At 43.8% G+C, this 18,332-nt stretch overlaps 1 protein-coding gene across 1 annotated transcript; it reads right to left on the reverse strand.

Moving 5' to 3' along the window:
• Positions 1-10,777: 10,777 nt before the first annotated feature.
• On the reverse strand, positions 10,778-16,213 carry btg1 (B-cell translocation gene 1, anti-proliferative). The gene is made up of 2 exons (XM_024139217.2): positions 15,792-16,213; positions 10,778-11,846 (listed from the first exon to the last, which is right to left on the reverse strand). The coding sequence occupies exons 1-2, from the start codon at positions 15,934-15,936 to the stop codon at positions 11,467-11,469; spliced, it is 525 nt and encodes a 174-aa protein (XP_023994985.1). The 5' UTR covers positions 15,937-16,213; the 3' UTR covers positions 10,778-11,466.
• Between the last annotated feature and the right edge of the window lie 2,119 nt (positions 16,214-18,332).

Raw genomic sequence — 18,332 nt, forward strand, 5'->3', positions numbered from 1 at the left:
TCCTGTGTTCTCCCAAACCTCTGTTGTCCTGGTTATTCCCTGTTTTTCTACCGCAACCTCTCTGTTGTCCTGTTTTTCTGTTTCTCCCACTCTCTCTGTTGTTGGGTTCTGTTTCCCCAACCTCTCTGTGTCCTGGTTATTTTCTTTTACCACCTCGTTGTCTGGTCTACCCATCCACCCAATCCTCTCTGATGTCCTGTTATTTCCTGTTGTTCGCCCCAACTCCTCTTGATGTCCTGGTTATTTCCTGTTGGTCTCCCCAACTCTGTTGTCCTGGTTATTCCCTGTTTTTCTACCCAACCTCTCTGTCTTGCTCCTGGTTATTTCCTTGTTGTTCTCCCCAACCTCTCTGATGTCCTGGTTTTAATTTTTATTTATGTATTTCTTTTTATTTTTTTTTTCTTTTATTTATTTATTTTTTTTTTTTTTTTTTTTTTTATTTCACTGTTGTTCTCCCCAACTTCTGTTGTCCTGGTTATTTCCTGTTGTTCTCCCCAACCTCTGTTGCCTGTTATTCCCTGTTGTTCTCCCAACCTCTGTTGTCTGGTTATTTCCTGTTGTTCTCCCCACACTCTCTGTTGTCCTGGTTATTTCCTGTTGTTCTCCCCAACCCCTGTTGTCCTGGTTATTCCCTGTTGTTCTCCCAACCTCTCTGTTGTACTGGTATTTCCTGTTGTTCTCCCAACATCTCTGTTGTCCTGGTTATTCCTGTTGTTCTCCCCAACCTCTGTTTGTCCTGGTTATTCCCTGTTGTTTCTCCCCAACCCTCTGTTGTCCTGGTTATTCCCTGTTGTTCTCCCAACCTCTCTGTTGTCCTGGTTATTCCCTGTTGTTCTCCCAACCTCTCTGTTGTACTGGTTATTCCCTGTTGTTCTTCTCAAGCTCTGTTTTACTGGTTATCGCTGTTGTTTATCCGCAACCTCTGGTTTGTCCCATGGTTACCTTTTCTTTGTTATCGTTTCTCTCAAAACTCTGTTTGTAACGGCGTTATTCCCTGTCGTTCTCTGTTGTACTGGTTATATCCCTGTTTGTTCTCCTCAACCTCTGTGTGTACATGTTATTCCCCTGTTGTTTCTCTCAGAACCTCTGTGTACTGGTTATTCCCTGTTGTGCGCCTCAACCCGTTTGTCCTGGTTATTCCAGTTGTTCTCCTCAAACCTCTGTATGTACTGGTTAATTCACCTGATTGTTCTCCTACCTCTGTTGTACTGGTTATTCCGCCTGTTGTTTCCTCAAAACTCTGCTTGTTACTGGTTATTCCCTGTTGTTTCTTCTCAACCTCTGTTGTCCTGGGTTATTCCTGTTGTTCTCCTCAACCTCTGTTGTTATTGGTTTATTCCCGTTTGGGTTCTCCTCAACCTCTGTTGTACTGGTTATTCCCTGTTGCTCCTCAACCTCTGTTGTACTGGTTATTCCCTGTTGTTCTCCTCAACCTCTGTTGTACTGGTTATTCCTGTTGTTCTCCTCAAACCTCTGTTGTTCTGCGTATTCCCTGTTGTTCTCTCAACCTCTGTTGTCCTGGTTATTCCTCCACTTCAGTAGGGTGTGAAAGTGGCCATGCCGTCAAGCAGATGTCAGAGGAGTGAACAGTGCCTGTGGGGATAATAGGCAGCAGAGACAGACAGACAGACAGGAACAGACAGACAGACAAGCAGGCAGGGCCAGACAAACAGGCAGCAGAACAGACAGGCAGACAAACAGGCGACAGCAGCCCTGGAGACAAACTAGCCCAAGCTAGCCTGGCCCTGCATTCAGAGGGGATTGGGTTTGGCCTTTGTCTGTCATTGATACCCTCATAAACACAGAAATAAAATAGACTCCGACACATGTATAAGTGTAATGTACTCACAGATACAGACAGTACAAACCACGTGTCCAGGGGACACGCAAAGCAAGGAACAAACATTAAGCAAACTTCATGCAATTGCACACACACAAACACGCCCACACACACACTCTCTCCCTGTGGTCGGCACACTTGAGAAAGACTGTAATTAGAGCAGCTGCAAGCACATCCTTTCCTCTAAACACTGGCCACTGAAGTGAGGGACACACACCACACACTCCTGCAGGCCTACACACACACACACACGCACACACACACCACACACACACACACACACACACACACACACACACACACACACACACACACACACACACACACACACACACCACACACACCACACACACACCACACACACACACACACCACACACACACACACACACACACACACCACACACACACACACACACACACCACACAGAGTCCTGTCATCTCTGACACACGGCTGGCAACGGAGAGCCCCAGATGTCTGCCTCGCCCCGTATACATACACACATTCTCTCCTGCCTTTGTTCCTGCAGCACAACCATACACACACTCTCCTAGAGTACATACAACACCATACACACACTCTCCTAGAGTACATACACACACCATACACACACTCCCTAGAGTACATACACACACTCTCCTAGAGTACATACAACACATACACACACTCTCTAGAGTACATACACACACCATACACACACTCTCCTAGAGTACATACACACACCATACACACACTCTCCTAGAGTACATACAACACACTCTCCTAGAGTACATCACACACCATCACACACTCTCCTAGAGTACATACACACACTCTCCTAGAGTACATACACACACCATACACACACTCTCCTAGAGTACATACACACACCATAACACACACTCTCCTAGAGTACATACACACACTCTCCTAGAGTACATACACACACTCTCCTAGAGTACATACACACACCATACACAACACTCTCCTAGAGTACATACACACACTCTCCTAGAGTACATACACCACACCTCTCCTAGAGTACATACACACACCATACACACACTCTCCTAGAGTACATCACACACCATACACACACTCTCCTAGAGTACATACACACACCATACACACACTCTCCTAGAGTACATACACACACACCATACACACACTCTCCTAGAGTACATACACACACACTCTCCTAGAGTACATACACACACCATACACACACTCTCCTAGAGTACATACACACACTCTCCTAGAACATACACACACCATACACACACTCTCCTAGAGTACATACAACACACACCATACACACCACTCTCCTAGAGTACATACACACAACTCATCCTAAGATACATTCACACACCATACACACACTCTCCTAGAGTACATACACCACCATTCACACACTCTCCTAGAGTACATACACACACTCTCCTAGAGTACATACACACACCATACACACACTCTCTAGAGTACCATACACACACTCTCCTAGAGTACATACACACACTCTCCTAGAGTACATACACACACCATACACACACTCCCTAGCAGTACATACACACACTCTCCCTAGAGTACATACACACACTTCTCCTAGAGTACATACACCACCTCTCATAGAGTACATACACACACTCTCCTAGAGTACATACACACACAACTCTCCTAGAGTACATACCACACAGTACACACACACTCTCCTAGAGTACATACACACACCATACACACACTCTCCCTAGAGTACATACACACACCATCACACCACTCTCCTAGAGTACATACCACACACTCTCCTAGAGTACATACACACACTCTCCTAGAGCATAACATACACACACTCTCCTAGAGTACATACACACATCTCCTAGATACACACACAACTCTCCTAGAGTACATACACCACACTCTCCTAGAGTACATACACACACTCTCCTAGAGTACATACACACACACTCTCCTTAGAGTACATACACACACTCTCCGTAGAGTAACATACACACACCATACACACACTCTCCTAGAGTACATACACACACTACACACACTCTCCTAGAGTCATACACACACCATACACACTCTCTAGAGTACATACACACACCATACACACACTCTCCTAGAGTACATACACACACCATACACACACTCTCTAGAGTACATACACACACCATACACCACACTCTCCTAGAGTACATACCAACCATACACACACTCTCCTAGAGTACATACACACACTCTCCTAGAGTACATACACACACCATACACACACTCTCCTAGAGTACATACACACACCATACACACACTCTCCTAGAGTACATACCACAACCATACACACACTCTCCTAGAGTACATACACACACCATACACACACTCTCCTAAAGTACATAACACTACACCATACACACACTCTCCTAGAGTACATACACACACTCTCCTAGAGTACATTACACACACTCTCCTAGAGTACATACACACACTCTCCTAGAGTACATACACTCACACTCTCCTAGAGTACATACACACACCATACACACACTCTCCTAGAGTACATACACACACTTCCTAGAGTAATACACACACTCTCTAGACATACATACACACACTCTCCTAGAGTACATACCACACCACTCTCCTAGAGAAAACACATACACCACACTCTCCTAGAGTAATACACACACTCTCCTAGAGTACATACACACACCATACACACACTCTCCTAGATACATACACACACTCTCCTAGAGTACATACACACACCATTCACACACTAACTATTCACACATCATTCTCATCATCCATTAAATGATGATTAATGGCCAATAACACTACCAAACACAACCTAACTATTAAGCACAAACACTGGACTCTACCTGGAGTGAAATGCACCTACTTTCCCACAATAACCGGGTTAACCAGTCGAGTCCTGATCTTTCTAAATCTGGAGACCAACCCTTCTATTGACAGTATCTCTACACAGTAATCAGCCACACCCTCCATCAGCCTGACTAATAGGCTGATCTCCACAAAGGCTGCTTTGTCGTTGTGTGAGAAAAAGGGAGAGACATTACAATGAACTTTTATCAGCAATTACGGTGGAAGTTAGACATGATGACAAGAAGATGACATAACAGCCAAGTGCTGTAATGCCATTCTGAATGGGGGAATCTGAGTGTTGTCAGGCCTAGTTGTTTCATTCTTACTGCATAATAAATGCATCGTGAGCGTAAAACACATGGTAGGCCTTATTTCATTGTCTCTCTGTGTTAGCAAGGCATATCCCTCCCTTCTCCCCCATACACACACTCTCCTAGAGTACATACACACACCATTCACACACTAACTATTCACACATTCTCATTCCATTAAATGATGTGATTAATGGCCAATAACACTACCAAACACAACCTAACTATTAAGCACAAACACTGGACTCTACCTGGAGTGAAATGCACCTACTTTCCCACAATAACCGGGTTAACCAGTCGAGTCCTGATCTTTCTAAATCTGGAGACCAACCCTTCTATTGACAGTATCTCTACACAGTAATCAGCCACACCCTCCATCAGCCTGRCTAATAGGCTGATCTCCACAAAGGCTGCTTTGTCGTTGTGTGAGAAAAAGGGAGAGACATTACAATKAACTTTTATCAGCAATTACGGTGGAAGTTAGACATGATGACAAGAAGATGACATAACAGCCAAGTGCTGTAATGCCATTCTGAATGGGGGGAATCTGAGTGTTGTCAGGCCTAGTTGTTTCATTCTTACTGCATAATAAATGCATCGTGAGCGTAAAACACATGGTAGGCCTTATTTCATTGTCTCTGTGTTATGCAAGCATCGTTCATATACTAATGTATTATCCCTGTTAATGCACATTAATCATAAAATGAATATTCCACAAACAGATGACAGAGATGACCATGAAAAACGTCTTGCTCAAGTGGAGTTGTGAAACTCTTTGTGAAATCCAGTCCAACGTTGAGCTGGCAAGGCCTCCGTCTGTTAGTGTTGGCTTGTTAGGGCTTCCCAAGATAACATGTTCATATACAACACACCACAGGCCTGAACGGCAGACACACCCAGTGAAACGTTGACCTGGTTCTATTTAGACAGGCTATTCGGGTTGCGTTCGGGACCGTGTAAGGTCACAGAACACTCAGAAAGAAAAGTGCTGGGGAGAGCAGACATGAATCTCTGTCGTGTAGAATTGAGAATTCAGCTCAACACGATACATATCTATCTGCAACAATYGCTCAGATCTACACATCCTCTGCAACGCTCTCTTACCTCTAAACAACATTTCCATCTGCAAGTCTTTCAACTCTACTCTATAAGTAGGCTGACTTTCACCACTACACAATATATCCATCAACAACAATCTTTTCCTACACCTAATGTGTCTCCAAAAACCTCCCTACTCAACATATCACATTTCAGACATTTCTAACACTGAATAATAACGCTGACTGAATCCCACCCTGGACTAACACTACCCACGTTCCCCCTCTCCTGGGCTTCATCCCTGGCCAATGTGTGGAGAGCTAAAGCCTGCCCTTGGACCCGAGGCCGGACGCCTTCCACCCCCTCGGCTCTTGTCAAACCCGCTCTTCCCGTGTCTTCCCATTTTGTCTTTGTCGAAATGGAGCAAAAATATATATATTTTTGAGTCAGAGGGCTGGAGAGATTGCAGTCTTAATCCAGAAGTAATGTTTTGTGGAGTCACCTTTTTCTGTTGTGTAACTGCTGGGTGTGTGTGTGTGTGTGTGTGTGTGTGTGTGTGTGTTGTGTGTGTGTGTGTGTGTGTGTGTGTGTGTGTGTGTGTGTGTGTGTGTGTGGTGTGGTGTGTGTGTGTGTGTGTGTGTGTGTGTGTGTGTGTGTGTGTGTGTGTCGAGTTTGTGAAAAATACAACAGAATATGAAACGAAGGCCGTTAAAAACCTGAAGCTGTTACTGTTATTTGTTAGGCTGTTATTTTGAATGTAGAGAGGGGTTCTGTTTCATGTCATGTTTCATGAAATCTACACCATCTGTCTATCTGTCTTATCCCCTCACGTATCTGATGATGGAGCCACATGCATTTCCATTAGGATGAAAATATCATGTGGGCTTTGAGGCATTAGATTTGTGCAGTCTGAGCAGCCGAGCCTCAAGTTGACAGGTCTTAACCTGAGACAAAGCTTCTAATCAGTTTTCTGGCTGATTCAGATAGAACAGAAAATACTTCATAGAAGCAGTCTCCATAATCCAGGACCAGCAAACTAAAGATAATTCCTGTTCCAGACAGTCTCGTCACACTTGCTGTGGCTCTATACCACAGCAACTACAGAGTAAAAACATAAACAGCATATCATTTATCATCTGTTAAAGCAACACTATTTCTTAGGAAGAATACAGAATTCCTTGCATGTAGGCTATCTGTTCTATACAAGGCAGCCTATACCATTCTATTTTTATGTATTATTGAAATGATGACACTTATTATTGAAAGTCTTGTGTGTAATCCTACTGTATATCATGTCATTGTTGGCACAGACATCCCACTCATCTACTGGGACAAAGGTCAAATCCCCATCTGGGCTGTGCATCTTCACAGCTGTCTCATATTGGAGCCTATTCTATGTACAGCACAGGAGGTTGGTGGCGCCTTAATTGGGGAGGATGGGCTCGTGGTAATGGCTGGAGTGGAATAAGTGGAATGGTATCAAATACATCAAACACATGGTTTCCAGTTGTTTGATGCCATTGCATCCACTCCAGCCATGGTTATGAGCCATCCTCCCCTCTGCAGCCTGTGGTGTTCAGTAAGAGAGGACATGAAACAGAACCCCTCTCTACATTCAAAATAACAGCCTAACAAATAACAGTAACAGCTTCAGGTTAACGGCCTATCGTTTCATATTCTGTTGTATCTTAATAGATTTCAGTCGGCCATTTTGACAGAAGACTACGCTATTCATTTTGTTTGGATATTGACTCCCGTTCATCTATGGATTCTCATTCCCCGTAAAAAGAAAGACTAGCATCACGGGGAATATGTTGCCAAGATAGGAAATATTTTATTACAGAGAAAGAAAAAAAAATCTTCCAAAATATAGAAATCTGTACAACTTTCGCACAATCAATTTACATGAACTGTACAAATTTACAGCAGTTCATCACAACATACCCAAGGAAAAGAAAATGAACACAATAACGATGTACTGACATGAGAAATCACAAGGTAGAGTAGACAGCTTTTCTTCTTGGGTAYGCTCAGATTTTTTAAACGTTTTTCTTGTTTTGTAAGTTTAAAAAAAACAAAGGATAAGTCTATCAGTACAGGGGATGGAAACTGATATTTCTTTTACCAAAACAGATTGGTCCTTGCCAACACTCCCATCACAAATGGCTTCACTTACGAAAATAGTTATCCGTGTTAAAACTATGAAATGCAAAAGAAATACATCTAAACACCTCAAAACAAATTATTGGCACTTCCCATTGTGTAATGTTATGCATGTATTCTACCATATGGCGWACAATTGCAATAGATTCTAGAATATGTAAAACACCCTAAATGTGAAAGTGKCAATAATTCACAAATCATTGATGAATCATTGACGACTATTCCCTTYCTGTTTCACGTCTTAACATGCACAACTTTCCCAGAAGGGTTTTATTGAATGTCCGAGGCCTGAGTTTGGTAATACATTCCAGAAGAGACTCCTCGCGTCTCAAAAATGTCACAACTTCAACTTGACATATTTAGTGCATTTTATGTGCTATTACCTCCTCCGACTTTTCAAAAACACTTTTCACAACGTTTCTGAAACCTATGTGTGCAAAGGCTGAATGGATGCATTTACAGATCTGATATCGTGGACTAAATCAAATTGTTTTGGTGGTGGTGTTACTGTTGAGAAGGGGATCAAACAATTTCGGCTTTGTTTCCTTTTTGGTAGGTCTAAAAATGAAGTCTGTTCAAATTGGGATAGATGATCAGACTAGGGCGAAAGGGAGGGGGGGGGGGGTGAGATGCTACCTCTGTGACTTTAAAATACATTTAGCAAAAAGAGGGACAACTTGCTACGTCTGAAACACAGACCAATCTCATAACAACATCGATAGCTGGCATAATCGAAGCAATAGAAGAGCTGCAAGGTTTTTAAAAAGCTGGTTTTCAACCACAACAACAAAGCTCTGGGCTACTCTCTCAGACCTGTCCATCTGGCTCATGTGGAGACACAGCTTTTTCCACAGACTGCTGAACGAGCACMAGGAGAAATGGAGAGAGGGAGGACAGTGAGGAGGAGGGGATTGGATGAGGGAGGATAGGGTGTGCAGTGCATCAACAACCACAGATCCATTACCCATGATCCTCTGTGCTTAGGGAGCTTAAAACAGCACATGTAGGTCTGATGGGCTGGTGCCCAGCCTGGCCAGCTTAGCGGCTAAAAGCCCCGAAACCCCACAGCCTGTCACATCGTCTGTCTGTCTGCGGCGCGGCCAACCAGGAGTGAGCTATAGGACGACTGACACCACCATCGTCCTATTGCACCCATGTAAACTAGTTCAGTGCTCAGCCTAAGAAACAGAGAAACTCGGACTGTGTACCGTCACTTCCTATCCTTTGACTCCTCTTTGTTGCCTGTCTCTGTGTGGGCTCCCAGTGCAGACGGAGTGCGCTGAGGGCATGTGCTGGCTTTGCTCTCCACGCCAAGAGGGGGTTGGTTGGGTGGAGGTTAGTTTAGAGGGGGCCRGARGGATTGTAGCTGCCCTGGACGAGAGTATCCGGCCCTGGCCCCCACACCACCTCCATTCCMTCCCCTGGGGCGAGGAAAGATGATATGTGTTACTGCTATCTCCGTACTGCTATTGGGGGGAGGGGGTTGGCTGGTTGGTTAGCTGGCTGGGGGTGATATGTGGCACCAGAGGGGCTTCTTGTGTCTGTCTGCCCTGACAGGGACACCTCCAGAGAGGGTCCAGCAGCACCTCGAACCAGGCTGGCTAACATTACGCTGGTTCTGTCTCGGTTCTCCAGAGAACGGCTCATAGGTGTAACATTGAAGTCCTACGTTGGGCAACGCACCCCTCATCCAAACTGAGAGACAGATGAAAGGAGAGGTGTTGAAATCCGTGGACCCATCTTCAATCACAAAGACAAGAACAAAGTCTAACAAAAACAGATGAGAAAGCCTGACAAGGCCATTGGGATTGAGTTGGATAGAAACAGTCAGGGGTGTACAGACTTCCCTTTGGCTACCCTCACACACCCCTCGACAGCTGTAGAGAGATCTATCAGAGTTCTATAAGTGTCTCAAATTGCCATCTGTATGTGTGTGTGTGTGTGTGTGTGTATGTGGGGGGTGGCTTTCGAGAAAAGTGCCTTACAAACGGACAACAGACGCCTAACCGCACCTACCTACCAACACCTGAACGGATCTGAATGAAATACTTACAGTGTGAAATCTTTTTAAAACCTTCAGAGTTACTCTCCCCAATTCTATAGAGTGGGGTCTAGCCTGACGTAAGAGCTGTGAGTCATTTACAAAGGAAAAGGAGGGGAACTCATGAAAGAYGACATTGGAGCGAATGGAATGAAGAGGGTTTTCTCTAGAAGTACACATCCCACACAATCTAAATGTCAAAAGTGCATTCAATGTMATTTCTTCTGACAGGGCCACAACAACCAAAACAAAYGATCCAGATTTCGGTGARAATATAGTRCCACCTATGCTACACTTTGAWTTTGGTGAGGGCCAAAGGTCAGGGTGGGGATGGAGGGATATAAACAAAACGAGAACTTGATTGTGAATTTCAAACCAACATTCATCGAAGGGGAGGGGACAAATACCCAGCCCTCCCCAGAAAGCTACACATACATGGTTGGGGGTGTTGGTGGGGTGCGCTGTGACACACTAYTGTCCTTAGCAACAGGTGTCACAGCGCATTCCACTGCACTTCCATATGGAGGGGGGGGGGCTTCCTGAAGCTCGAAGCTGGTATATGGGGCAGCCTCCGGGGGTAAAAAAAATGCCCAATGGTCCAAAAACTGGGATTTAGAAGAAAATGACTTAGGGCGTTTCCCCAGAGACTGACCTAGAAACAGGCACAGTCCGGACCTCAGCTCCTTAACTTCCTTCCTAGACAGGAAGTACACCCAATAACAACAGGAAGTAGATAAAAGGCTGAAATTTAACGGTATGGTTCTTGACAGCAGTTCCTTGAAGCTTTTGAGAGGGTGGTGGGGGTGATGGTGACATGGTACCCATTGTAACCACGTGGAGAAGAAAGTGCAAAGTCAACAATGATAGACCTGTGTAAAAAAACAAAAACAAAAAGCAGCCCCTTCTCTGCRCTGTTTCTCTGTTCGGTTTCTTGGTTTGTTTTAGCTGCCCCCAACAGCTCCACACAGCCCTCTCCGCGGGGGGAAAAACGAAGCCTCCGGTAGATCCCACAACACAACATAACAGACTATGGAGCGAGGAAGGAGAAAAKAAATATYAAACCTACAAGGTTTCACCTGGACGATAGGCCCCATCCTCTGCTTTTTCTCCTCCTTTTTTTTCTCTTTTTCATTTCATTTCTTTTTAGCTTTAAAAAGGTTYGCCATCGACCAACTAGGGCGAAACCCACGACCCGACGTGGCGGGTGGCAGCCCTTAGCTGGACATAGTCATCATGTTGTAGGCTTTGGAAGGGCTGGTCCTGCCCAGCATCCCCGCCGCCTCCTTGCAGCTGATGTGACTGTCCACCATGGGGGTCGAGGTGACCGCACTGCCTCCCGACGGCGCCGGGGCCACCGGCTGGGACTCRTAGAGCACGCAGATGGAGCCGTCCTCGCCGATGCGGTAGGACACCTCGAAGGGGTCCACCCAGAGGGTGAGCTCACTAGGCAGCAGCAGGTAGAGCTGATTGATGGTCAGGCCGATGCGCTGGCCTGCCTGCCCCACCAGGGGATCCATCTTGTGGTTGATGCGGATGCAGCGGTAGCCCGAGCCCTTGCATGGCCTGTCRGGGAACCAGTGGTGCTTGTATTGCTCTGTGGAGAAAGAGAKAGGAGGTTATTATTRGGTTACCATGAGTTTCATCATCATTGGAACACTATTAGGTTACCATGGTATTGYTTGTATTGCCAAAAAAGGGCACAGAGGGGGTAAMTGKTGTTCTTCGGTTACCCTATAGTAGRGCCTGTGTAGTTCTGTATGAGGAGACAAGAGAGAGAGGGAGAGAAAGAAAGAGGGAGAGATGTAAGAGATGCTGTCTGGTGTTTACAGGTGAGAGCCAGTAAGCTAAATMTCTGCTACTTTCAGACGTCTATCTGAGGGGAAGCGGGGTACAAAGCTGTCTGCACCTGATCAGCCTTAGTTCCTAGTGTGTGTGTGTGTTATGTGAGATTAGGATGCATGTGTTTTGATAAACATTGAATAAGGTCATAAATTGGGACATAAATGTGATTAATAGCATGATAATAACTGWATGAGCCATAGTTGGATTTTAAGTAATTGTATCGCAAATCAAACTATAATCATGTATTATTTTATTATAGAGTTGCTGGAGTCTAAGGTAATACTTGTTTATGATGTTCTAAGCACACATAACTAATCTATCAACGTTATWAGTTTAGATGTATCTTTCGATTGTGGCATAGATTACTTACAGATAATGAATGACATGATTCAATTGAAATGGGAAGGAAAAATGATTGTTTATGTTTTACTGTACAAAACACCTCCCAATAATGATTATGGAAAAGTAGCGTTGCTTTAGATYGTCTTTTGATTTAATAAAGGTTTTATTCCTTTGTAGGTAATAYATGATTCCATTGGAATATCTTATCTGCTTTTTTATCTGATATTTCTATTAGCATGTAATAAAGCATCAACTATTTCTACTGGTATTTGGGTTACATGATATAATGACCAACTATTTAGCACAATACTGTACGTTTCCACTTACTAATGTGTGTGTGTGTGTGGTATGTGTGTGTAAAACAGACTGCAGACAGGGGCAGGCTTTGTTGTAGCGCAGTAATAAACCATAACAGTCTGCTTATGGGGCTGATAAGCAGCAATAAACCGTTTGTCGCTCTGTAACGGGAGCCTACGTGACACACAGCAGAGAAAGAGAGAGAGAGAGAGAGAGAGAGAAGTTTGATTGCACAATCCCCTTCTGGCCGAGCGGCACAAAGTCCTCCATCAAACAGAGCGGAGCTGAACAACAACCCTGAGGTGGTGAAGTCCTGGCCAGCAATCTGGGCTGGAGAACTCCCCCTCTTAAAGCCACACCGTCCCTTTTAGTATGACGAGTGTGTCCACAAACCCGTTGGTGATTCACTGTGATATCATTCGTATGGTATATTTAAAGGGGCGTTAAATGACAAACTAGGCTGGAAGAAGAGAGAAAAGAGGTCACATTACTCATTTTAAGGAGAACACGAGAAAGAGAAGCGTTCTCATTCCTTCCCCGTTAACTCATTTTAGAAGACGCACATGACTGCTGCTTTCATAGTATAATAGTAGCCTAACAGGGAAGAATTAAATTAGAAAACCGCTCCTCAGAAGTCTAAATTAACCTAACATCTCTAACAATACTCACATTTACTGTGTCTTGTGTGTGTTTGTATATATACTGTATGTATGTGTGTTCGATATGCATCTGTGTGTGCGTGTGATACCAATCATCCTATTTTCTCCACTTAAGACTCCTCAGTATTGAGTTACCCCATTGGTGCATAGTGGCTAAACTGGATGTGTTGCCTGCCTGTCTGTTTGCCTGTGAAAAGCCTCTGAACTAGGCCAGAGCCCGGAGAACACCTGTCCTGCACAACACCCCTGGTAGATAATGTCTCCTTTGTGTTATCAGTAGAACTCTGTGTACTGCACCCTAATGGAGGGCTTGGCACTCGTGAAAAAGCACCAGGCAGCTACGATGGGGCTGATCTTTTGCACCACAAAAGAAACGAGGCCTATGAGAACGGTCAGAGCAGAGGGGCCTATTCTAAAACCAGGGAACTGGGGAAGAAGAAAGGCTAAAAAAGTAAAAGGATGAGTTTCAACTATATATTTTAAATAAAGTCGTTTTTTAGTGCTTCTTTAAAGCCAAGTGCTCTAAGGATATTATGTGGCAATAAAATGTGTGGAGGCTTTTTATTAAATACACATTTGACTTTGTTTGGGGTGTTATTGTGTGATTTCCACTGGTCTGTGGTGGTGTGGTTGGGGGAATTATGGCAGTTTCAGACTGGGTCACTGCTCAAACCTTGGTTAAGCAGGTTACTGGTAAACAGGAAGTCCAAATWGTTAACTAACTACAGTTAGACAATGAGCACAGTTTCAATGTGGATATTTAGAGCAAGTCTCCCTTCTCCCCCATATGCACAAACAAAGCCTGTTTATTGAACACACAGACACAATAAGCTGTTATAATGAAGCTGTAAGCAACAGTGAGATGGCTGGCTTACTTCAGCAGCGGGGGGGGGCTTCGCAGTGTTGCTTATGCTCACTCGGGAAGACGAATGAAAAATGGGGGTGAAGGAGGAGGACGGCCACTTCACAAAGTCCCTTTGCAACTTGTTTTATTAGATAATGTCCTTCCTACACTCCTCCCGCTATGATATCCTCTTCCAGCCCCAACCCCACCGCTACCAACCCCCCACTTACCCTTTGACGGCGGCCATTTTGCTCAGTCTGGCTTCAACCAACTGGCTGTTTACAAACAGTGCACTGGCCTAGAGCTATGCTCAGACTACAGYTTCCACTCATTTTCTATGCAAATCCTGCACAAACAAAGCCACTTCCTTGWAAAATGTTTAGTTGAAAATAGCATTGTAAACTAAGAGTTTGTTGAATAGAAATAAACAATTATGTAACCTGATATGCTAAATGTGTAGCCCACATCCGAAACGCTCTAAAATTATATGAATTTGAACGTGAATGGCTTTGCAGATGACACAGCTGTTGCAAAACATGTTAAAATTGAGGTCATGATGTAGGTGTTCAGTGCTTAGAGGGACATACACTTGGTGTTAACTGGCAGACGTTTGCCAGTTTTAGACTGTTAAAACTGTCTGTATATTTACAACAGGAAACGTAAATAAAATAAAAATAATAATTTCAGTGGTTTGTACAAAAAAGGCTGTCAATAACGCATAGTATAGTGGCTGTGTCGATCAATTTATGTGTCCTTATTACAGAGTTAACGTTATKCACTTAGCTAGAATGTCTACATTAGAACATATTGTAAAGAAATAGCTTTTCTTTACTCATACATGTTCGTCAACGRCGGGAATCTATACGGGCTATTTATTCTGCATTTGTTATTTACCTTTTGGTTCTCTAATTTCGATTCGATTGAGGCTCGCTCAAGAGGATCGAGTAAAACATGTAGGCGGCTATAATACTCTTATAACAAAGATCATCAGAATCCTATGGGTCTGTTATTTTCCTGGTCGAAATGTTATTTTTTTTTTAAATTGCCTGCTCAAATCATATCCTCCTACGTGTTCTTGTCTGCATTACGTAATTCGATAGCCTAATTCAATTCACTGGGTATAGATTTCCCCCATCTTTATGTTAATTAAGAGTTTATCGACCAACTGAACTGGTGCTATCGAAAGGTGCACTTCCTTGTTGGAACAAATMRARTYCGGYTTTATTCCACRTTATTACAYTGTAACTAAACTCGAAACATGAATTAGGCGACGATGTATCTGAATAGAACATGGTTGATTCGATCGATTGAATATTGTTGATTGAAGATTGTTGTTCACCTTATCTATTCTTGTCTCTTTTTTCCGTGCGCAAATGGTCGTGGGGCGCTTGTGTTATTTTGTGAACAGAGACGCAAATCCCCTTCGGAATGGGATTAAAACACAACAATTCGTTAAAATCATATTCTTAACACACAAAATGACACAACATCAACAGAGGTCATAATCTAAAGAAGCATTGGAAACGTAGGACAAAACGAGAAACACATGTCTTACCTGACAAGATATCCTGTAAACTTGCGCTGAATGATTGAAGCTGTCTGTCATTTACGTGTCCTTTTATCCGCAGAAATCTCGACAGAAATCCGACCGCGGCGCTAATCTCTGGTTTCATCGTTCCCCGAGCACAAAGGGTATGCATTTAGAAGGCAACTGCGACGACGATTCGTGCGCTTTTCCTACATATGATTCCGAAAATGATTCGTTGTTTTTMTCKCCAMGTTCGGATAATGATCCGTGTCTTTCACTTGTTTTATTTCTCTGGCGCATATGCTGGTCATGTATTAGTCGAGGTAGGGACGTTTCGGAGGGTACTACGTGTGCCAGGACGGTACAGTGTGGTGACGGCTGTTGGTAAATAGAGGGSTCTTTCTCTAGGATGCCACGTTGAGGCACCCTTTTAATGTCACTTTACTCCASCAGAGTGAACGAATGTGTTGGAGGAATGGGKTTTTATATCGCCCCCGTCGTCYGAAGAAAGCGAMAGCGCGCAGCTACAACAACAAAAAAGGCTCGCCAATCCCGTCCGCGCGACAGCCTGACGAGCCCATAGGAGGAGTGGACTGTTCGCCTCAACGCTCTGAAAATAAACAGACCACGTGAGAGCAAAATACAAGCATGAAAATTAACCCCTTACATTGTGCTCCCATCGAAAACAACAACATCTTGCACTGGGTTTTCAGTTATTTCATAAAACGGACAGAATAATTATGGTGAGGTTCAATGTGCATTAGTGCRTAATTAAGCACACAATTTTGGATACAGTTATGCTCATGATTGTTGGTATTCAAGGCATGCTCTACATGTTGTTGTCATAGTTGCTCTTGCAGGCCATTGTTTGAATCTAGTSTCTGTAGTATAGGGGTTTACCATAATCACTTCCAGTAATTCCCTAATACACACACACAAATGATTGCAGAGTCAGACACMAAATKACGTATTTCAAACAGGTTGATCCTCCCTCCCCTYGTGGTTCTGCTTTTACAGAACTAAACTCTGGCTTTGGGTTTCTTTGCCAGTGGAGGTTGGTGAAGGGAGCTATAGGAGGACAGGCTCCACTRATGGTCAGTCAATGGGGATTCCCTCATACAGGATGCATCAGCAATACACACTTTTCTGAGTTTGACATACACKAATGTTTGTGTAWGACTTTGGGTATTCTACATTTTCACTGCCTGTAAATTAGGTACATMAATTACACAAACATTGATTTACAATTATTACTGGGAGTAGGCCAATACCCTTTAGGTAAATTCTTCTTGATAAAAAGAAAGATGGAATTCTTTACAAGTATTACTCAGTAAATGGCTTACGGTGCCACAATTAATTTCAGAGAACGACATCATTCACCCTAGTGGCCTGCAGCGCCACAATTCATTTCAGAGAATGACATCATTCACACAATGGCCAGTCTATTACAGAGGAAAAGAGTGAGTAATTGCTACTCACACCACATGGGGAAAAATACACATATAGAGACAGAGAGCGAGGGACAGAGACGTTAAGCGAAAGAAGGCTGGAACAAGGTGAGAGACAATGTTAATGAATACCCAGAGCTGAGGAATTCCCCTGACTTTCCCTCTGAGATAAAGAAAGTAAAAGAGAGACAATGAAGATTGGGAGATGGGAGTCAAGGAGTGAGAGAAAGTGTGAAAATGTCAGGTGGCATACTGTCATGTTTATACAATCCTTAGGTGCAGCCAGAAGTGATGGGGGGGGATCTATACTGTTACATATCACAATATTATTTTTGCAAGATATTATACTGATATTTGACTCCAAGTATAGAATTGATTTTACTAGGTAACGTTAGCTAACGTTAGCTAGCTTTAGCCTGCTGTACGTGCGCCAAAACTCTGGTGTTTTTCATCCAATAGCTTGTTCTCCATCTTTAAAAACAATAGGGAATCAACATGATTTCAGCACTTTTATTTCCATGACTGATCAAAACTAATTTTCTCTTGCTCTCTCGTCTCTCTGCAGCAGACATATAGTGAAAATATGTTTGGCACCTAAGTATTGTGATAATACCGTATCGTGAGGTCCTTGGCAATTCCCAGCCCTAGTAGCCAGCCACCGGCGGAGGCTGGAATGTGTTGCCAGATGTTGCCAGACCAGGGTGGGGTATCCTGCCCTAATGCTTTGCCTGCCTACAGTCAAACCCAATGAATGGGGCCGTTTATCTTGAACCACACATGAAGAGTGGAGGGAAAGAATGTCAGCTCAGGATCAAGCGGAGAGAGAGACCGAGAGAGTAGAGCGAGAGTAGAGAGAGCAAGAGAGACCTGGATGCCCACTGGAGTGTGTGTGTGTGTGTTTTTTCCACAAACACACTGACTCACAGTGCTGACTGAGAGGCCATGGATACACACACAGTCATGCAAACAGTTGCACACACAGTTGTGAGCACACACACACACGCACAAAACACACACACGGGCAAACACATACACACGGCTGTGGGTCACTGCAAAGCTAAACAGCTGTGGGTCACTGCAAAGCTAAACCAACAGTGTCTGGTCAACAAGAGCAGACCCA

The sequence above is a fragment of the Salvelinus sp. IW2-2015 genome, unplaced genomic scaffold (assembly GCF_002910315.2).
Source record: "Salvelinus sp. IW2-2015 unplaced genomic scaffold, ASM291031v2 Un_scaffold1722, whole genome shotgun sequence".
In the NCBI taxonomy this organism is placed as follows: domain Eukaryota; kingdom Metazoa; phylum Chordata; class Actinopteri; order Salmoniformes; family Salmonidae; genus Salvelinus; species Salvelinus sp. IW2-2015.